Source organism: Clupea harengus, unplaced genomic scaffold (genome assembly GCF_900700415.2).
Source record: "Clupea harengus unplaced genomic scaffold, Ch_v2.0.2, whole genome shotgun sequence".
In the NCBI taxonomy this organism is placed as follows: domain Eukaryota; kingdom Metazoa; phylum Chordata; class Actinopteri; order Clupeiformes; family Clupeidae; genus Clupea; species Clupea harengus.
The window spans coordinates 1-22,895 of NW_024880375.1; the positions used below are offsets into that span (position 1 = coordinate 1).

Consider the following 22,895-nt stretch of genomic DNA (forward strand, 5'->3'; position numbering starts at 1 on the left):
GAAAAAAATATGTTCGTACACCAGACCGAGCCATACACTACTTCAGCCAATCAACACGTTGCAGTAAAAAGGACGTCTGCAACGTTGGGGAATGCAATTCACCAGAATCATGGATCACACCTTTAACTAAACCTTTAAGGACCTTGGCAACATTGGGGAGTGGTATTCACCAGCATCACATACTGCACCTTTAACTAAACCATTAAGGACATGTGTACTTGTTTCCCCACACACACACACACACACACACACACACACACACATTGGGGGGGGGGGTGGACTCACCGCTGACGGGCCGTCCCGGGGGTTTGGGCCTCGGGGAGGTGCTAAGCGTCTCTCCGCCGGCCTCGTCCAACATGGGCCGCCCAAAGATGGCCTCCAGCTCTTTGGAGTCGGGCGGGGGGATGGGGAAGCGGCCGATGGCCAACTCCACCAGGGACAGGCCCATGCTCCACACGTCCGACTGCACAGAGTAGTGCGTGCCCTGCAGTCTCTCCGGCTGTTGAGAGCACAAGGCGGCAACAACGTCACACGCACCGCTAAAGGCGCTGCCAAAACCGGGCCGGAGCCAGAAGCAGAGCCAGCTCCGAACACCACACCCTCCAGGTGCCGGAGAGGAGTGGGCGCCGATCTGGCAGGGGCCATGTCCGCACCACGCGGTATGTTTCCTGGGCACGGGCTCAGGTTTTTGGCATGGCTCTGTGAGTGTGTGTGTGTGTGTACGGAGGGGAAGGGGAGGGGGGATAGCTGACTCACCGACATGTAGGAACGGGTTCCCACGAAGGAGTTGGCCATGGAGTCGATGAGCTGGCCGCTCACGCCGAAGTCGCACAGCTTGATCTCCCCTCGCGAGTTCACCAAGATGTTGGATGGCTTGACGTCTGCGTGGCAAGAGCATCGGGGGCCTCAGGTGAATATCTAGCGAGAGCGCCAGCATTCCCTAACCCCCCCATCCCCCAACCCTACTCACAAGCATTCAGATCCCACCAGCACCACCTGCCCTGCCCTTCCCCATGGCCTGCGCCAACATGCTCTCAGGCCCACCGCCTTACCGCTGAAAATGTTTCACAATTCGCTACAGACGCTAACCTGAGCTCTGCCAAGCTCCGAGTTTGAACTAGGCGAGCACCGAACGAGCCCTCTCTCTCTTTTCCTGCACTTGCTTTTGAAATCAGGGGCAGGAAAATGTTTTCATTCAAATTCTGTTTTGACATGTACAGTAAAGTGCCTCACCTCCCAAATTTTCTTTCCCTCTTTTTTTTAAGGGACAGAAATAAACAAGTCAATGTGAGAAAGACACAGAGAGAGAGAGAGAGAGAGAGAGAGATGGCATGAGACAGGGAGAAAAGCAGGGAGGGGGTTGCAGGGCGCGGCCACCATGTAATCACATCTGAGAGGCTGTAATTATTGCCTGGGCTCTCAGACAGCTCTTCACTCACTAGCCCTGCCACCACAGCGCCACAGGCCCCTGGCCACCACAGGCCCCTGGCCACCGCTGACTCCACTCCTACCAGTTGACACTGGCCACTGACTTCTAGGTCTAATCTTTGTTGTGACGAGCAGTCCCACGCTAGAATCAAATCTAGAACATTCTCAGGCCTGTGTCTGTGTGTATTTGGGGGGGGGGGTCGTGTGAGACTAACACCCCCGAGGACTAGTGTCAGTGGCTAGCACATCTCCTGTGTCGGCAAGTGGCGTAAACACGCGATACAACTCTGTACCCAGACCAGTACCCACCCAGACCAGTACCCACCCAGAGCGCACTACAAAAAACAGGTCTAATGGCAGCAATGAGCGGTTAGCATGTTTTCTCACTGGAGGTCATTTATTTATTAACTGCTATTCTATCGTTATGGGTTATGTGGGAACGGGCGCAAAACGCTAAAGTATAACCGTTAATCTTCCCTGGCGACCTAGTATCATTACCGTATATTCCAATGCCATGGCCAGTGTGAATCCAACACACAAGATTACCGTGTTTGAGAGGGGCGACCCATCCCCCTTTATTGACTACATTGCTATCAAAGTAAGCACTTGCGCCACTGATGTCCCACTATTTCTCTCAGGATGGTTCAATGTCTACGTGAAGCCATTTAACATCGTCTGTGGGTGGCTCGGCTCACCTTTAACCTAAGACTGTCTTTTAATGGTGAGCTGATTTTGAGAAATAAAATGCTGCTTCAGGCTATGCAGCAAACGGTGTTTCCAAGGTTGCTATCGTTCCCTAGTTGCTATGCTAGCTAACTAGCAAGCTAGCTAAGGGGAAACTTTTAAATAACCTTAAACTGTAAAAATGGCAGAGTGAATTCTGCAGAGTGAATCCTTCCCACCAACATTCACATCCACATATTTTTATTGATATTAACATTTCCAAACCTTCTCTTTACTTTTTTTAAGGACCCTTAATGAAAGTTCCATGACTTTCACAACCTTTCACAAACAAAATGGTATACTTTACTCCACGTTAGGCTTAATTATTGATTGAAAATTAAACAACCTTTTCCATTCATTTTCTAATAGGATAGTTAGAACATGTTAATTCTAGTGGAAACTGTATCACACAATTTGTACAACAAATCCTTGTCCATGGAAGAGAACAATAACAAGTAATTGAATTACACCTACATACGATAAAATCAAATTCCATGACCTTTCCAAAACTTTCAATGAATTTACTGAACTTCAAGACGTTTCCAGGACTGGAAAAATGGCATTCCATGACTTTTCCAGGATTTCCATGGCCATGGGAACCCTGTACATTTATTCCCCATTTCGCCTACTTCTCTGGCTATGTGACACTAAACTAAACTGTCACTGATCTGCTCTGCTGTCCCAACTGTCTATAGGTCTACTGTTATTCCTCTTGGCTAACTCATACCTGTCCTATCACCAATGAATTCCACCACTGCCTTATCAATGACTGACATACCTGTCAGTAACCCTCTGCTCCTTATCAATGACTGACATACCTGTCAGTAACCCTCTGCTCCTGCACCACCAGTGCCCTCTGCCCTTAGAGCCACACACTGCCCCTTTCATCCTCAATCTTCCAGCTAGAACGTATCTGCTACTGACCTCCTCTCAACGAATGCTACAGTATTTCAGCAACCCACGAGGCATCCGATATACAACTTCCTTGTGAAGGTTCTGAGAACTAGCCTTTCCTGCACATGGTTGTGGCATAAGTGGCGTAAATGTTGCGATCTTCAGCTCATCATGTATCTACCCTAACTAAGCAGGAATACTATCAAAGACAAAAAAGTCTATACCATTACAGTACTTTTGAAAATTCCTCTATTTTCCACCCTTACCTCTATGCATTATTTGATGCTTCTCCCGCAGATAAGCAAGTCCTCTAAGTACCTGTAAAAAAAGAAAGAAAGATAGAAACAGGTTTCAGTTATATTTCAATACCAAGTTTCCATTATACTAAAAAGTTTAAAATTATACTTTAAAACTCACCAAATTGTAGTTGTACAGCTACATTTAAGCATTTACCATATTTTCTTTGACAATTCATCCTCCTCCTATGCTTAAACGCATAGGCTACGAGATGTCAGGGACAATTTAGAAATGACTACTCACAGCTATGCTGACTTTCCCAAGTATCTCTTCCGGAACTCTCTTAGCTTCTTTCAGCACCTGGTCAAGAGATCCTCCATCCTGCAGTGATTGAATGAAAATACGCTCTTTTGAGCCATTCTGAACATGACATCACGAGAAGACCTGGCTAATATGATGAGCAGAGGTCAGACCGAATTCCTTCACAATCTTTAGGGTAATTGAAACTAGTGGCGGTTCTTGGTATGTGTGACATAAAAGAACAGATTTATCACGGAGAGGGACACCACTGAAAAGATATGAGACACTCATTGTTTTTATTTCCTATTCTCTCACCATGTGCTCCATGCAGATGCTGATCTCGCCATCACTGTAGAAAGCCCCATAGAAGCCCACTATGTAGGGCGAGTTACATTCGTGCAGCACTTGAAGTTCTCTGATGATCTGGTTCCTGATTGCTGGTTTGATTTCTAAATGGATAAGCTATAACACAAATGAAATTACATCCGTTAAGACATGTCATAACTTTGTTTCCTGCTGCTACCAACCATTCATTACCAGGTCAACAAACAACAGGTTGTAAATCTTTCATTCACCTTCCTAGCCATGACTAGTCCAGAGGGTTTGTGACGGACTTTGTGGACCACTCCACCGTTGCCAGCACCGAGCTCACAGATGGGGTGGAAGTCGTCTTCTTTGAGTTCGCCCACCTTTGCTTTCTGGGTAAGGAAAGCCTCCAAGCGCTTCCTCTGTTGCTCATCTAAGTCCAATTCCCCTAACATTCTCGGTAAGTCTACTAGACTGGTCCTATGTAAGGCACATAGACACAAAAGGGTTACAATAAAACAAACATTGTTTCCATATGCAAATGTGACATGATATGTTAAACAGATCATACACCGTTCATAAGCAAGGATTGTTGGATTGCTGGATTGTTACAAGATGATCTACTGATTACAGTTCGAATCCTTTACGAGTTCCATAAAAGGCATTGAACTCACACCTCACGTCTGTTGCGGCAGTTGATAGTTACGCTACATAAAAGTTAACGAAAACAAGAAATAACATAAAAACAGTTCACTCACTCAATTGCTGCATTGGTTGAAGTCGATTGCCCCTCTCCAGCAGGTGTTATGATTATGGGGCCAGGTCTCTTCTTGGGAGCCATGCTGATAATACGGTTTAATTCGAAGATATAGCGCGCAAACACGAGTCTTCACTCAGACCCAATTAAAAACGATAGTACACAACCGAATTAGCGTACGTACTCCGATAAATAGCGAATGCCACTGGTAGTTCAGTTATGACAAAAACAATGTTCACTGACTAACTGTGCGAGATAGTTAACTGTAGCTAGCTAGCTAGCTGCTGCTCAATTGGACGAATATATCATGGGCAGTAATCATTTCAGGCTAGTTTCCAGTGGATTGACAGCTACGCGCTTCCTCCTGACAACAGGAAAGCATTTAGGTCTTAAATTGACAGTCCAAACATGAATTAAGCAGCAATATACTGTACCACATGTAGTAATAATTGTGCAAAATACATCACTGAAATGTCTATCTGCCCTCGATCCCCAACGAAAATCGTGCTTTGCTCGACGCAAGGCAGACGTGGTGTCTCTCAGCTCTCACGTAGACATGTGCAGCAACATTATTAGCTGGTGGCACCTTTCTCAGACCCTTGCACGTTTAGGGGAACGACTGCTGACTCTCCAAAGGAACAGGAGGGGTGCGTGGTTTGAACACTCAGGGTTTCACAATATTCGGTAGAAATTCCGGTACAGGAAGAAGCCACAAACCCAAAAGGAAGCTTTCTGAATCTCGCGAGATGAAGATTAAATACCAGAAATGACTTGCATGAATTATCGCGACAGGTCAGTACAAGTACACTGTACAAAATGAAAGCGTGCGACATCTAGTGGTGCAAATTTGCCACGCGGGCTTTGGATGTACTTGAAAGTGGAATTAAGCGTTGCCTTTGATATTCTTGTAAAGTTCCCGGGTGGGATCATTTTCAGCATACATCATTATGTCACCAACTGGCATAATGACAAACAAGACAAACACTAGATTTTAAAATCAGTTTAATCAATTGCACACATAAATGACAGGTGTTAGAATACGATTTCTGAAAATTACATTTCTCAGCCATTTCAACAAGAAACAATGGAATCAGTTCCCTTCTCCCCAATCTCTCGCTCCAATTTCGTGACCCCACTCTGGGCACTGTGTCCCATGCTCTTACAGTTTCTGACATGTAAAGTGGCTTTGAGGAGTCATTTCTAAACTGTAATCCTTTTTGACCTCTTCAACGATTGGAGGCAATTCAAAACTTGATAAAATATTATTTATTCGTTTTTTTATTGGCTTTTAATATGAACATATAAAAAGACACAACGAACAAAAACATTTACATCAAGAATCGCAAGCCGTTGCCCATGCTACCTTAAGCACTGTAAGAAAAAGGGATATGCCACAAATTACGACCTTACTCTCTAATTCTTCCTTCGTCTCCATGGCTGCGACGACCCCAGGCCCTATCCGTCTCAGTTCAACCATGGGCGACTTTCACCATTACTCCCAAAGGTGTCTCCTGGCTCACAGCAATGGCCTAGGGTGAGCTATATGTTCAAGGAACTACTGGATCCTGACAAAACCGCATTGGTCGATTTCTCCTGAATAGACCGATTTAAGATCAAGAGCTATACTTAAATCTTCCTCAAGTGTTTTTTTTTTGTATGTGTACAAAATGGCAACATTCGGGATATGGGCCATGTTGACAAAAATCCTATCATCAACTACAACAGATGATGTAACCGTTTGTGTTCAGTCAGACGTGTCCCAAAATGGGTATTCCACCAAAATGGAAGACCAAGTTGTCAAGGATACGGCCCTTAAAATCCCTCCCTACTTCTAAATTCATTTTGCTGATTCAGTTATTACTTCGAACAAATGTTGTTTTACAGTACTGAGTGTCTATTCAAGTCTGTGCTCAGGTCAGCTTTAGAATGCAGCGAAAGCAAACATGATAGGAACTAGAGCGGTATTTCTCTCTGAAGGCCTACTGAAGAAAAGCAGTACTTAAAGAGGAGGACAATAACAAAATCAGTAAATCAGAGATGGTCGTTTCCATAGCCAAAACACTACTGTGTACATATATAAATCCAGTTCAGATTTGTCTTGCCTAGCAAATTGATGAAGTGCATGTTCTACACTGAAGAACTGTTCTGTGACCAAAATAAAATCAAAGAATGAGTCAAAAATGACAAATAAAAGCACTTCACAACTCCTCCCTGAGTCCCTCCTCTACAGTCCAAAGCGCCTGGGTTCAAATGTAGCGTTGGGGCCATATCTACTACCACTGCAAACCTTAGAAATCCCACCCGTGAGACCCACGGAAATCACAATCCTCAAAACCTAAAAGGCGTTGGCCCACCAACTCACATGTAATTCACATTTAGGATGAGCTTGAAGTTGAACTGAAAAGACTGGATAAAGTTGAGAGGGGTGCTTCAGTAGGTCAAACCAAAGTTAAAACCTGCTTAGAACTTAAAGAGTCAGGCCATGATCAAAATCCAGAGCTTTAATTCTTACACGTCCTGGAAACACTCAGGATGTTCTCAAATAGCTGTCTACCATACCTCACTTGTGACAGGTACAACGAACGGAGCAGGTTATGATCATCCTAATCCGTACACTGATGTTTTAGCAACAAGGCCCCAGCCAGATAATCGCAGAAATGGCAAGCAGCCTAAACTGAGACCATACTGGGAAAAGTAACAGCAGATTCACTCAATCCCCGAACAAGGCTGAGCACCACCTTCAACTGTGTTCAGTGTGAGCCTTTAGAAACGGCACCAAAATCTCTCCAATGCCACATATGTGCAAATAATACCTGCTGCCATTCAAAAGAATTACCAAAACAAAACAAAAATCAAAAAAGCCGTGATGGTCAATAAATACTTTTACTAGACAAAGAAACAATTAAAAGAAAATGAGTCTGTATGCTGTGCATCATGGCACGCCACTCTGCACCCGAGAAGATAAAACAACTATAGGTTGGGCTATTCTTTAATTAAACATTTAAAAAAAAAAAAAAAAAAACACACACACACACACACACCTCATATCAGCCATTTGACCCTCACTTGCTTTCTGTCTGAGGGCTGATGTTTCGAACCAAAATGCACCTGAAGTCACCACCCTTTCAAAAAAAATAAACCTCTCATCCCCCTAATGACAGTGAAGCTGTGTCATCACCAGCCCTTTTCCATACAACACGTCACTTCATAAACTTCAACGACTCACCACCCTTGGAGACCCTCCACGACTGAACCATGTTGGAAGTGTTTGCTCTGCTTCTACCATCTCAACATCTATTCCAGAATTTTGACTGAAGAACTCTGCAATCCCATACATTCTATTCTAAAACTACTGAGATTTTACACAACTCTTCCTCATTAGAAGAAAACAAACACACTTTAATGAACTCCAAACCTCTCCCCCGGTTGGCACCATCATCAAAGGCCTTCAGTTAGAAGAAATGTGTCTCACCCATGACTCCCTTTCTTGTGCAAGAGGGACTGCAGGTGGAAGGTTGTCTTAACTTAATGAATGGTCATTTGGACAGCTCCCACAAGAGCCCACTTAGGTTTCTGCTGACTGTTAGGTAGTTGGGAAACAAGATGGTCAAAATAAATTAAAAAAAGAGAGAAAAAGAGCATCATCCATCTAGCTTTTGTCTGTTTCAAGGGGAAAAAAAGGTCACCTCTCAAAGCTTTCTAAGGATTATCTGCGGTCAAGTTTGTGGTTTGAATTGAGGTAGGTTATTAGCTACTACGGCTTGAAAAGAATCGTAATAACTAGGTGGGGTGGGAATATGGTGACAATGGTAAATTTAAGAACCCAAAAGAAAGAGAAGATAAAGCCTAAAAGATTGGGAGATGATGCACAAGTCCACACTTGAGTCGCTGCTTACACGCTGACCTCTGAACAGAGTCACAGATGGAGAGACGGTGGTGGTGATGGTGGTGGCGTTTCTCCACTCGAGGATGGTGGACAGTGCCGGTGTCTAATGCTTGCTGTAGCTTTCTGAGAACCAACACCATCATGTCCACCACAAACTGAAAGGGGATGAGTGTGGGAGGGCAAAGGATGGTCGATGACGCTTATTCGTGGTCTTTTAAAGGGAGGATACAGCAGAGGAAGGGAGAACAAACCATTTGCTTGCTTGTTTGTTTGTTTGTTTTTGAGGTGTGTGTGTGGAAGGGGGAGGGGGGGGGGGGACAGGGAGCTGCTCCTGTGGTTTCCAGTGGTGAAGAGGGAAAGGAAGCTCAACCACTCCCAGAGGTTTACAGTGCATGTAGGAGTGTGCATTGGGGTGTGTGCCTGCGTTGCATGTGTGTGTGTGTGTGTGTGTGTGTGTGTGTGTGTGTGTGTGTGTGTGTGTGTGTGTATGAATATGTGTCTCCGCACAGGGTGGGTGAAGAGGGGGATGGGGGAGGGGGTGTTCAGGGACTTTCTAAAATTCCTTGCCCAAACATCAGGCCTTGTCCCCTCTTGCCGTCCCCCTCCACCACACCTTTTACTCAGTCTTGCAAGTCCGTCCGTCTCAGTCAGCTCAGTAAGCCGTCACCAGGTCCTTGTCGTAGTTGTATCGGCCTCTCTTGGGCGAGGGGCTGTCCTGGCTGTCGTCTGTGTCGGAGCTGTCTCCCCCCGCGCCGCCGGCTTCCTCTTCGGAAGAGGAGTCCAGCGTCAGATCGACCACCACTCCCCCGCCCGACGCTGCCGACGCCCCACCCGATCCCGACTTCGCTGATTGGCTGGTGCTGCTGTGGGCCGGAGAGTGGCCGTTCACCTCCGAGACACCTGTGGCCGGTGGAAACACGCATCAGTACAGTATAGCCACTAGCATCGGTTGATAAAACACACACATATATATAATTCAGACGGACAGCTCCACTTAGCCACTGGCTAACTTAATTTGTGAACTGGGGAGTGCAGTTACTCTTCTCGTGGTCAACCCTTTAGCGGTTAAGCTTCAGCCCCATTTCATCTGAACAAGCTAATCAAACCCCTCTAGAGGATCCGAATGTATAAGGCAAATGGGTGAGATTAAGGTTGTGCCTTACAAGGGTTGTGGTTTCCCGAAATGACTTCACTTAAGCTTTGTCTTGTTAATAATATTTACCTTGGGTCAGGGAAAATAACTGCCCTATTTACAGTAAGTATTAAACATGGAAAAAGTGTTGTGTTGTAAATGTAGCCTATTTGTTCATTCACCAAGTCCTATTCATATTTCACTTTATTCAATCAATTACTGCACATTAGCAAAAGTAGCCCATTCCTCAGGCCAACATCAGCAACACTCTCTCCATAATGTCCACTCACCTACACATTCCTCTTTTTGTAAACCTCTTTGATAAAACAAAAATGTTATTCTAAGAGCTGTAGTCACTAATTAAACCCCACTGAATCCCACCGAGGGGAACAGTCTCTGTGCAATGCTGACATATAGATGGAGAATGTAATTTCAGCACAGCAAACCTCCTTCTCTAACCTCTTCCTGAAACCCGATCCTGCACTGACCAAGGCCCTGTTCGAAATCTCTTCAAATGTTGTCTTACTACCTTCCCTCTCTTAAACAAGAGAAGGAAGGACTGTTCGAAATCCCTTAATTCTTCTCTTCCGGGTTAAAGTCATTTTTCAAGGTACCACCGGTGCAGCCTTGATCCTGCCTATTACCCATAAACCTGTGCGCCAAGTCCCTCCGGCAACTGCACATTTTAAACAAAGATGGCGGACCAAACTCCGCTGACGGTCGTGTTTTGTATGTAAATCTTTCGCCGTTTTCTCGCTTCGATTTTTCAAAAGTTACCGAGAAATAGACACTGCACTATCCGATAACACCATTATTGTAACCAGCAATAATGGTTGATGTGATTTGCGAGGCGTCACTCAGCCAACTTTCTAACATTAGCACGTTAGCCTACGTCAGATAGCCTTACGATCTTTCAGCGTACCAACGCCACATGTTATCATACACGCTATCTTAAAAGAATGTTCGAAAACAAAGTTTTTTTTTTTAGACATTCACCCGTAGAAATATCTTGCGCAAGACACCTGCCTTGACGAGACACCAAGGTAGTAAGACAGCTATCTTACTTTAAGGGCCTGAGAGTAGATCGTAGAGACACTTCGGCACACAGTTCTGGAATATCAATCCAGATCGGTTCAAACTAAATAACTGGCCAGGACTTTTGCTTATAGTAGACTGGGATTGCACTGCCCTCCTGCCCGAGAGAATGAGAGCGCTTACAAATGTCCACAAGGGGGTAGACAGGCGTGTTGCTGCGCTCCCGCTCCCTGTCCTTGTCCCTCTCGTCTCGGATGGGTCTCCAGGAGCCGTCGGTCTCGTACTCGATTTCTTCCACCTCCTCTTCCGTTTCCTTTAAGATCTCGGAGAGCAACCTGGGGGCATAGGACAGGTGCCGTCAGCCACCGCTCTCAATGTTTCAGTACAGCAGGAAGGGGAATTCTGATATATGAGACGTTAGCAGTGAATGCTAAAAATATGACACTATGGTATATTTAAAAGCTGATTTAACTGAATTACAGCCAAATAACATCAATGCAAAAGCAGTGGTTGAAATGCAAAGAAGGAGACAAAAAAACAGGTCTGTTCAGCAGATCCAGTGGACAGAGACAGAGGGGGGGACTCTGGGATTTTTCAACTTCTTTTTAGATCTATCAGTTTTGTCCCTAGTAAAGATTAGGACCCAAATACATCTTAAAATAGGGCCCAGGTTGAAAAATCCTGAAGTCTCCCTTTAAGGTCATCATATCTGCAGGGTTTGCACATCCATCTTAGTTATGGTACAACCTTTAGGGATTTTTCTGCATATTCTTAGTACATTCTCTAACAGGCAAATCAGCAGTGGTTTAGATAATGGCGAAGAGGAAGTGTCATCACTAAAGTCCGTTGATGACATCCAGGTAAGCCCCTTGGCCAAGAGAGGCCGATTGAACTAGAAAAGAACCCGGTGACTGCCTACTGAGTTCACTGAGACAGACGGACCCGCAAGACAAAAGGTGTCGTAGAGGAGGACATCCAGTAATGGCAATGTGGCAAAGGAGCCATGTTGGATCCATTTTATATAGAGAAAGGTGAAGAAACTCAAGTGGTAGGTTGCACAAGTTTCTAGACAAAAAAATGGTGTGAACCCAAAAGGGCTAATTATGTTTTATTTACCTGCAGCCCTGCTTAGATTGGCCTGTCACAGCTCACTGAAATCACGTGAGCTTGAACGGAGCCGATCACGTCCTGATTAATTATCATCTTGTTTGATTAGCAACACTGCTAACTCAAAGGAATCCATATCATACGTGTCCAGACCAAAGTGACAGGTGGGAAATGTGATCTACAAACTGCAAGAAAATCTCCCTATGCAGGAAAACCCCTAAAAGTTCTGTAGGGGGACAGATATGACCCACTTTGAATGTCATCCACTGTCCTTGACGTGCACACAGACATGGCTACCACTCCTGGGACATTACCCATCAATGGTGAGCAGCTCAAAGGGCGCTGGCTTGTCGCAGACTGGACAGGTCCAGGTGGGCTTCTTCTCGTTCATTTGCAGGAAGAAGACCGCGTCGAAACACTGCAGGTGCGCACAGGTGAGCACCCGGCACGGCACCCCCAAACGCATCTTTACCAGCTAAGGAGAGACAAGCACAGTTGGTGTAAACTTACGGACTGATGGGGAACAGGTCAATAAGCTATATGGCATCATAGATATCTACTATAGTCAGTCTGGCCAGAGCACTTCATTAGCGCCTTGGGGGCCATTATCTTTGAATCTATATGAGAAAAATGCATTACATAAAATGAGCTACTGGGACTACCTTAAAGGAGGAATCGTGTTACATAATTTTTTTTTCTAATAATGATATGCAATGCTGACCCTACAGAGAAAGTTTTCCGAAAATATTGGACGAGCCGGAGGCAAATAACTCCACAACGTGAAGCGGCCAAATCCAAATCCAATGTTATCAGAGTAGATGTATATAAAAATACGAAACAATATAAAAATCATAATATTAAATAAATGAGTTGAGATACTTGGCATCACTGTATCGATATAGCCCAATATCGTGCTGAAAAATATTGTGATACTTCACTGCATTGATTCTCTCTCCAACCTCTATGACTAACTGTTTCTTATTTCATGTTTGCATGCTTGAAAGTTCTCCAGATAACTTGTTATTTAACCATAGAATTCATTGTGCTTACACCACTTGGGGAAATGAGGGAATACATGTCTTTTGTATATTCATTAGCCAAATGAATGAAGCCAAAATTCATAGCACTTAATCCACGTAAACAGAAACTTACTGGACAAATAAGGGACACTCGCAGCCCTGTGGTGGCGATCTCACTCTCAGGATCAAAGCGCAACTTGTCTTGGACTGGAAGTAGAACACACAACAGCAAACAGCATTACAATAGCATTACCATTAATGTTTTAGGAAGCAAGTAAATCTGAATTACCTTCCTCATCTCAACAAAAAGTTCTGGTTCTGGTAAGAGAGAGAGACAGAGAGAAAAAAAGAAAAGACTTACTGCGCTCGCGACAACGTTCGGCACTCTCCACTGAGCAGTGCTTGAGCTGATTGAAGAGTTCTGCTGACGTGAAGACCCTCACAAGATATATAGCAACCGAATAGCGCTACACACACACACACACACACACACACACACACACACACACACACACACACACACACACACACACACACACACACACACACACACACACACACACACACACACACACACACACACACACACACACACACACACAGGAAAACAAAGGCATAAGACTCAAACAGACTGCCGACCTGTTCAGAATCACACTGATGTGACTAAAGGTTGACCCTATGAGCTCTAATACATCAACCACATATTAAACTTGTGAGTGCTCCATTATACTCAGAGTCACTTACCTTGCCAAAGTTGCCCCACGTGATGGTGACTCTGTTGGTGGTGGTGGAGAGATGCAACCAGGGGGTGATGTTGACGGGGCGGCAGGGCCGACGCGGCTCCACGCCTGGTTTATTAGAAGGGTAGTAACCCTGTGAGGCACAAACAAAACACACACTATGGTGAATCTGGCAACAAACACACACTATGGTGAATCTGGCAACAAACACACACTATGGTGAATCTGGCAACAAACACCTGTCAGGTATTATTTCTTCAGTTAGCTACCACGTTGTATCTAGAGTACTTGGAAACGGTCTTTTTGAGTGTCAAATATGAGGCTTTTAAGTGACAGGGATAAAAGTCTATGTACTGTGTGTGTGTGTGTGTGTGTGTGTGTCTCCGCACTGATATGTAGTTTATCCAGACGAGCACTTACTGGTACGTGACAGAAGGACTGGTTGACCCTCACAGCAATATTAGGGGGGTACTGATCTTCTTGAACACCAATGGAGTCTGTATAACAGATTCTAGGGGGGGGAAAAAGCAAACGCTGACCTGATAGTGCCTGTTATAACACATCACAAATATGTCACAACACCCTTCTTCCAGGCCTGGCTCATTTTTGGGGGGGACATGTTGTTACATGCTGTACTTAGTGATGAAGCTTAGGAGAGACCTTAACAACCATGAGCTTAACACTTTCAGAACATTTAGAATACATAACTTTCATATTACAGTGATACGGTAGAATGAGACAACAGCAGGTTTGATGAAGACACAAGCATGCATCTGATCCTTTCCTGTATTGCTCGGAGAAACATACCTGAGAACCACCTGGACAGCCTTTATGCCTGGGCGATGTTCACTGTATGGGGGAGAAATACCAGATTTGTGATGTCAACAACAAAAAAAATGTCACTAGATTGAACTCTACAGCAAGATATTTAAAGTAATATAGAATTATTCTGCAGCATATATCTTGCTTTAGTACTAGGGTAACTCATGTACATACAGGAAACATCACTTAAATTGAACAAAGCTTAAATCAATTGTTTCTGGAAACAAAAAATAACTCCAGCCAGACATGACTGAATTTCTCTTATCTATATAGCATTTATATCCCTGAAGCCTGATGAAGCGAGTCAAACTTACCTGGAGTTTCTGACCTGATCCACTTGACTTTGTGTCAGTTCAAATATGCATTGACTGTCCTGCAGTTTCTCATTATTCTGGGCAACTGTAAAGAAAGAAAGATGTATGAAGAGTTCAAACCAATACACTGAGGAGTCTTACACAGGCCTAGTTCATGCAGCAAAAACAGAGGAAGCATCTTAAGAGATGAAGGAAGAATACCCATCAAAGTCAAAAAGCAGTTTACAAATAGCTGCATCTTTAGAGTTCAAAACACTTTCACTACTGGTTGAGAGCAACGCATGCGTCCCTTTTCCACCCAAACAAGAGAAGTAACACAAACATGAATGGACAAATAGTCTATGCAAATTCTTCTATAGGCTACTTTCTTAACCAGATCTGAGAAATGTGATCACATTTACCCTATTGGAAGAGCAAGTGTATTTTTTACTGAAAGCTGTCTCTTAGGATGGTACCCACCCAAAACATGACGTGCCATGTAAGGTTGATGGTACATATTTATACAGTGGCTAAAACAGCTGGTCCTCCATGAGCATGGAGACACTAGCTTCGATAAATCCCTGGAACGAAAGACATCACTTCTCTCAAAGAGTCCCAGGTACCGAAGGCATTACTGTCAGGCAAACATGTCCTAATCTGATAGCGGCCTGGTACTCGATTATCTATGAAGTGCTACTTTAACAACTTCCACATCGCTTTTTTTTGTGATCTTAACAGATATGACAGCAGATTGCCTGTAACAAAGCCATCGCTTCCGAACAACATATCTCCATTCTCCAGGCTGCTCTTAACCTTCATCAAGGGGCAGAGAGCCACTCACTTAGCTCTGTGGGGGGCAACAGTGTCTCCAGGGTCTGGTAGAAGGGCAACGACACCAGCTTGACCTCGGCCGCTGGGGCGGCTGGCTGCTTGGGGATGCTGCCGTTGAGGTAGTCTGCGCCCTGAGTCTGCGGCAGGCTCCTGGTCGTGGAGCCGATAGACGAGTAGTTGACGGGCACAGCCTCCGGACGGCGTGCCGCTAGCCAGCCCGACGTCTTAGGGAAGCGTGTCTCGTACAGCTGGCGCACGCTCTTCAGCAGCTCCGGGCTGCACTCCGACTGCACCAGCTTCAGTGCCCGCACCACCAGGTCCTGTTTCAGCCCGCTCTTACTGCGACCCATGGAGGCCAGCAGTGTCTGCAGGTCAGACACCCGGAAACTCTTTACCATATTCTAGGCAGAGAGGAGACACAAATGACAGAAATGTTGAAAACTTAAAGTTAATTAATAAAATGTACCTGCTTTGATACAGTATGGCAAAGATGCCAATTATACCAGAAGGCAAGTCATTGTCAAGATCTAAAAATTCACAAGGATGTTCATTGTTGACAAAAAGATAATGCAATAAACTACATGAAAACAAAGAAAAGTTAAATGAATGTATGGGCTGTTTTACTTAAAAAGCAGTAGGGGCACTGTTACAGTGAATCATATAAACAACAGCCATTGTTTGTGTTGACCTGTCGCTCCTCGTTATGTTTACGAAGGAGTGAAAAGAAACAATTAAACAGGTAGCTGTAATGCAGAGTGACTTCCACTACTTTCAACCACATGGCCTTGGAACCCCCAGCACACTGTAAACATGCAGGTGCTAAGATCCCACCAATACACTTGCTATGTCATCTTGTCAAGGATACCGGTAAGGGGTTCATGCTTGCAGGCTTGCTAACCAGTTAGCCAACCCGAAAACGTAACGTTACTTAATGCGTGTTAGTTTACACCACCGTGTTAGCAAACGATTCTCTGTGCTCAGTGCTTGTCAGTGGTCTCTCCAACTTGGTATTGTCCAACTTGACATGTCCCCTGGTCCAAATGACTAAGTCACATAAAGATATATAATCTGCTTTTACAAAAACGTAGACACACAAACAGCAGTTTCGCGCCTACTGCCTGCAGGCTAGCTTGCTACTTGCTAGCTAATGTTTTTAATGGTCTCATCATTCATTTTCTAACGCTTCTTAGCTAGATAGCAGGCTAGCTTAGCTGCGTCTCTTGCCCCGGTGTAGACGCATTTGTCAACGCGGAATTAGGATTACTCTTAACCGATGTACTGCCGCCACTTATGGTAGTCAAACAATCAATTGTGCCAGACTCTAAGTTTGCAAAAATAAACTCTCTATTTTATGCAACCCAGTTCCTTTCTACTTCAGGGGACGAAGCTTCACTCACCATCGCTTCGACTTGTTCGGCCGCCATCTTCGCTTTGCAGCCCCGCGAGAGCCCGAGGCGCAAGGCCGACATAGTCCAATGAAAACCGGAGGAGCTTCTCTTAGGTCTCTGCGTGCATCCTATCAGCGAGCTTTTCCTTCAAAAAAACCAAGAAGGTCTTCTTTAAAAAGGCGTGGCCATAACAATTTAAACTGACAGTGCACTTAAAAAAGAAACACTTTGACACAGGTCTTCTCCCATGAATAGGCCTCACTGTAACGTAAATATATGTCTAGTCAAAATAATTGGACACGCCGCTCAACTGAGTTTAATAGTCTCGAGAAAAAACAGAAATGATCAACTTTTCTGCTGTAAATAGCTTTGGCTAGGAAATCATACGGTTTCAAATGGAGAGGAACGCATGGCCTTGTTAAATCCGGTCCGCGTACTAAAATCCATTACATATAGTACATAAAACCATGTTGTGGGAACGGAATGCATTGTCTAAAACAAGCCTGTTACTTTAAAACAAATGCATTTCCGATTATTTCTTGTTAAAATACTGACAGATTACCAGCCCAACTATGCAGGACAGCATATTCTAAGACCTTGTAGAAAGAATTCTGTTATTCGAAGCCTGAAACAGTAACACACCAAACTGGTAGAATCCTAAGTGAAATCCATTCCGGGTTTTACATGTTAGATGAGGAGTGGGGGAGGGGAATTGTGCCGGAGACACGCAGGATCAATTTGGTTAATAATGCAAGGAGGAATAGAGCGCAGTCCTGATTTGAGGGGTATATTGTGTATTTGTTATTTGGACAAAAAAATTATGGCCATTTCAGTTCTGAACAGATATATTGTCCTGTCAGTGTCACAGTTAAATTCTGTTAAGTAGACTAATGACAATATTAAATCCGCTTATTGTGTAAGGCCTTATGTCTCAATATGCTTCATTTCTTATTCATACATGCTTCTTTTTTTATTGTCTTATTGCGCTTTAAAAACTTGCGATATTCATTTGTCATTCAAGTAGCCTAGTTCAATTTACATAGGCTATGCCAAGCTCTTTTACTGTTGAGGTTGACTACATCGTTTCGACACAAGGTGGCGTAGAAGGCGCGTGAATAGTGTACTATTTGGAATTGAGGGTCGACTTCTTTCATGACATGTGGCCGTCATGACTCGAGGTAACAAGACAGTCGACTTTTTATGACCGAACGAGCTCCTCCTCAAAAAAGGCAAATAATAGACCTATACTCAACAGCCCGTAATTTCATAACAGTGTGTGATTTTATTATGTTATATCTTGTCAAATAAACATAGCTTTAAAACGTAGTACTGGCGGTGGCATAGTTTTCATGAACCCATGTAAACTGGAACTAGCCATATTTGTTCAGGCTATTTTCGTTCTTAATTGCCTCTCAGACGTTAAGTGTCGTAATGAGAACATCTGCATAAGCACAGCTACTAAAAGTGACATATATTTTACTTGGCTGGTCATTCTGCAAACCTCTAATTACGACAAACTGAATGTCTTGCAAAGAAAGGTGATACAAGTCTTTGATGACAATGAGCTATAAATTAGAATGGGTTTTTACCTTTGTTAGTGTTCATCTTATTTTATTAATGTAATTCTAATAACTTTCACATTCACATTTTGTGAAATTTTATTGTATAACTTTAACAGAATCCAAGACATAAATAACCTACATTTTATACAGAGACAAACTGAGAACATAGCACATAATGGCCAGGCTTGGAATATGTTATTGTCCAAAAGCTGGATGTTCAAAGCAGAGCTAGCTGTATCCAAACATCTGGATTTTTAAAGGGTTAAACGTAACATTAAAAGTTAATTACAATGTAAGAATACATGCCATCTTCTATAGATGGATAGATAGACAGATACATGTACATTACATGAATAATAGCAGGGGACACTGATTAAATACCATGGATGTTGTCTGTCAGTAATTAAATATTCAGGCTTTTCTGAAACAAAAGCTAAATTTACATGACTGATATATTGCACTACACAATAACACATTTTTGTCAAATGAAGAAACTGAAACCCAAAATTCATCATCTAAAACAATGTAATACGACTGTTCATTTATATTTTGTGCTGATTTTTTAGTTGGTGTCATAGTGTCATAGTAATTACTATAGTGAATGTAAAATAGTTTTTACTTTATTTTCTGGATTTGTATCTATTTGAATCTCTCCTCGCTCTTGATGTGCACAACAGGTTTATGCACAGAAGCGAACTGCACCATTTGATTCAGCTCTGGTGTTTCATGTGTTGGTCTGGTTAAAAGATGTCAAACTCATCCATTTAGATTCAGAGGGAAGGCATACCAACTCCAACAGGGTAAGAGAGTTAGGGGGGAAACCCGATGAACTGGTGGCTTTATTTTGAAGAACTAAAAACTCTGGTAATGGTCAAAAACAAAAGGCTCATCATAGAATCATCACCAAAGATCCCACCAGCATCATATTACACAGACATAATGCCAGAGTGAACAAAAGGACATTAAAACGAATGAGAGACCACAGATGAATGATTCATGAAAGACCTCAAATCCATGTATCTAGTACGTAATGTAAAATCCATTCTCTTTTGTATTCCAATATGTATTATAGTCAAGGGAAATCATACATTCTGCTTCTTCATTCCCCCCTCTGTGAAGCACTTAAACCAGATAACCTAACCCATCCAAAGGCCTTTTGGTGTAACAGCAGCCACTCTTCTCTCTGCCCTAATAAATCAGATTGTGTAATCTCTCCTAATTACAAAGATTTGCTTAAAGTAATAAAATTAATCCTCTCCGATGAGACCCCCTACCTCTAACTCTCTGGTCTCCCACGTTGCCTTTATCTGTGAGGGATAAATGCTGGAGTGTTTAAATAGTGCGACTTTGACTCTCGGGGACATTTAGAAAGCAGCCCCCCTGACGAACAGAGTAAGGGGAACAAGGTAGAAACCAGTTGATTGTTTAACTTGGACAATTATACAAAGAAAAACAGAGACTACATTTACACTAGTGAGTGGTGTCAAAACCTGATGATGACTTCCAGACAGTTTTTAATGGCTTGAAGTTGGAGTTCACATTCATTACAGCATGTTGCCTTAATCAAATCGACTGAGACAGCAGTGAGGCTCAGTAAGCCTTCATTTAACTGTGCGTCAAACACAGAGAGGTTGCTTCTAAAAACTCAGGTGTCACAGTTTACTGGCAGTGAGACAATATTGGACTTCAATCAGGTCTTCATTTTTTTTGGCTGTGTATAAATTTGGACCATGGAGAAGAGCAGCCATAGCAGTGAATCACGGGGGCTTTTGGGATTACGCTTTACTATTGACTATCTGCTGTTCAACAAAGGCGCCAAAGGTGAGTGGAAGAGTTTGGAGATGGAAAATTCCACCGCAAACCAAGAGACCCACGAAGACACCCAGGACAGTCAAAGTGAGGAAACCCCTCAAGGCAAAGAGTGTCCAAAAAGTGCAAGCCCGGAGACGGGGACAGACGGATCTGAGGAGGAACACGATGAGAAAAGGGTCAAAGGAGAGGGCACAGAGGTCGGTGACGCCCAAGAAGACAAGCCCACCCAGTCCTACATTGCATTGATCTCAATGGCTATTCTGGCTTCGGAGGAGAAGAAGCTTTTGCTGTGTGACATCTACCAGTGGATCATGGATCACTATCCTTATTTCAAGAATAAGGTATGCCCAGGTGGTGAATATGTGGACAACAGTTCATTTATTTGAGTTGGCATTGATTCATAGCATTAAATCAATCAAGTGCCACTGAACTAGTGAACAAAAAAATAAATGAATAGAGTCTAATAGAAATACATAGTAGATGAAAATATTGATAGTAACATGTATAAATACTATTTGTGCAAGAAAGAGAAATTCACATTGTGCTTAACATTCATTGATGGGCAACGATGTACTATTAATACAGACACCGAATAATAGGTGACAGTTAGTAAATGTGCAAGGGTAATTTGGCTAATTGTTTCACATTGACAATAGGCTAATACATGGATGACATTAAGATGATCCGAATATGTGTGTCATAACGGACACAGTACCACAAAGAGTAAACAGAGTAAACAAGAGTAAACAGTGGCCTCCTAAAGTAATGAGTTTGACTGCTACCTGCAGTGGCTGAAGGGGATCTTGTTGTTGGGTGGTTTGTTGACCTACAGCCTTTATAATCCAGTTGATGGGACACACTGGTAACCTGTTCTATACCAAGACGTAAAACTAAGTCCTTAATAGTTGTAATGAGAGATTTACCTTGAAGGATTAAGGTAAAATTACATTACAAGGTATCTGGGGAATATTTAGCAACCAAGCTGTCAACTGAGTTTTGTGCATTCCAATATGAGCATGACCGTGTGGCCTATACTTGTTTGTGTTTGTGTTCCCTATACCTAAGAGAGCCCCGTTACATTCCAATTTTGATGCATTTGGTGACATTTTTATAAATTTTTCCCACAGGACAAAAATTGGAGGAACAGTGTCCGACACAACCTCTCCCTGAACGAGTGCTTCATCAAGGCAGGCCGCAGTGAAAACGGAAAAGGCCACTTCTGGGCCGTCCATCCGGCCAACTTCCAGGACTTCTCCAAAGGGGAATATCACCGGCGTCGGGCCCGCCGGAGAATCCGACGAGTGGTGGGGCAGCTCCCGTACCCCTTCATGCCCCCCTATCACCCCCACCATCGCTTCAAGGGAGCGCCGTGCTGGTGTTGCCCCCCCCCGAACCCCCAGCTGCCCTACCTGCCCCCTGGGATCTACTGGGGGTGGGCCGCCGCCCTGCAGGCTCGACGTAACACCACCCACCACGCTCTGTTATAAGCTATCGATCACATTCAGGTCATTAGACTCTTCTAGAATACAGTGTTAAAACTCGTATTCTCAAAACTAACAAATTGTATGAACAAATAATGTCACTATGCATATTTTCAACACAATGCCATGTGTTTCAGCGCATTTCTGCTTTATGTCTTGATAGACATGATTTTAAGCCCCTGTAAATATATTTATTTGTATATCTAATGTGAACTTGAATTCAAAATGTATTCAACAACACAATATTTTTATTAAAAGATTTTAAATATTTTAAGCGTTATTTCACTACTGATCCAAATGCTGTGTTCTTTGTTATAAATATTATTTCACAGTTAACGCAATTACACAATTTGAATTGAAACATACAGTATATAAATGACATATGACCTTACAAAACATTGCCACACTATTTAAGAAAATACACTGAGATAACTGTAATGTTTCTCTGTAATGTAATGTCAATGAGAAAAAAAACTGTATTTATCATCATGTTCACTAGCATTCCAATAAACCTACAGTGAATTAATTTATACTATGTGCTTCAATTTTGTGTTTGTGTGTGTGTGTGTGTGTATATGTGTGTGTGGTTGTATGTGTGTGTGTGTGTGTGTGTGTGTGTGTGTGCGTGTGTGTGTGTGTGTGTGTGTGTGTTTGTATGTGTGTGTGTGTGTGTGTGTGTGTGTGTGTGTGTGTGTGTGTGTGTGTGTGTGTGCGCACGCGCGTGTGTGTTTGTGTGTACGCACGTGTGTGTACATACACATCATTAAAAGTGAACACATCCTTCTGGCAGGGCCCACTTACGGTGCTAATTAATCATGGTTGTCAGGAGGCCAAATCTTCCGCAGTAAGACCACAGGCAGGCTGTCCAAAGCTGACTCAGGGGATAAGAAAGAGGATAATCCTGGAAATCTTCAAGTAGTTTCGAAAAATAGGAAGCTTATCACACAGCGTAATCTGGTAACCGCTCCTCGAGAGAAGACCCAGGGTAGCGGCAGGCTGTACCGACAGGAGGGGAAGCCATACGGTCATGGATAAGTGTTGCTTGCTTAGGTAATCAAAAGGTTGTATGACAACAGTAAATTCAGATAGATATGTTTGATTCATAGCTTGACAGGTAATGTGAAAGTGTTGACAGAAGAACA

At 43.4% G+C, this 22,895-nt stretch overlaps 3 protein-coding genes across 3 annotated transcripts; 1 reads left to right on the forward strand and 2 right to left on the reverse strand.

Annotated features, from left to right (window-relative positions):
* Nucleotides 1-257: 257 nt before the first annotated feature.
* LOC122132003 (dual specificity mitogen-activated protein kinase kinase 2-like) lies at nt 258-5,380 on the reverse strand (the record flags this gene model as incomplete). The annotated part of the gene is made up of 7 exons (XM_042706751.1): nt 4,647-5,380; nt 4,158-4,368; nt 3,898-4,044; nt 3,586-3,663; nt 3,312-3,363; nt 757-881; nt 258-499 (listed from the first exon to the last, which is right to left on the reverse strand). Coding segments are annotated over exons 1-7 (938 nt in total), but the record flags the coding sequence as incomplete, so codon positions are not given.
* Nucleotides 5,381-5,630: 250 nt separating this feature from the next.
* On the reverse strand, nt 5,631-17,047 carry pias4a (protein inhibitor of activated STAT, 4a). Its single transcript, XM_042706750.1, has 11 exons — nt 16,908-17,047; nt 15,521-15,911; nt 14,701-14,785; nt 14,372-14,413; nt 13,985-14,075; nt 13,569-13,697; nt 13,186-13,291; nt 12,958-13,031; nt 12,120-12,280; nt 10,882-11,033; nt 5,631-9,431 (listed from the first exon to the last, which is right to left on the reverse strand). The coding sequence occupies exons 1-11, from the start codon at nt 16,977-16,979 to the stop codon at nt 9,184-9,186; spliced, it is 1,551 nt and encodes a 516-aa protein (XP_042562684.1). The 5' UTR covers nt 16,980-17,047; the 3' UTR covers nt 5,631-9,183.
* A 3,126-nt stretch (nt 17,048-20,173) lies between these two features.
* On the forward strand, nt 20,174-21,759 carry foxq2 (forkhead box Q2). Its single transcript, XM_042706752.1, has 2 exons — nt 20,174-20,613; nt 21,400-21,759. The coding sequence occupies exons 1-2, from the start codon at nt 20,191-20,193 to the stop codon at nt 21,757-21,759; spliced, it is 783 nt and encodes a 260-aa protein (XP_042562686.1). The 5' UTR covers nt 20,174-20,190.
* The last annotated feature ends 1,136 nt before the right edge of the window (nt 21,760-22,895 follow it).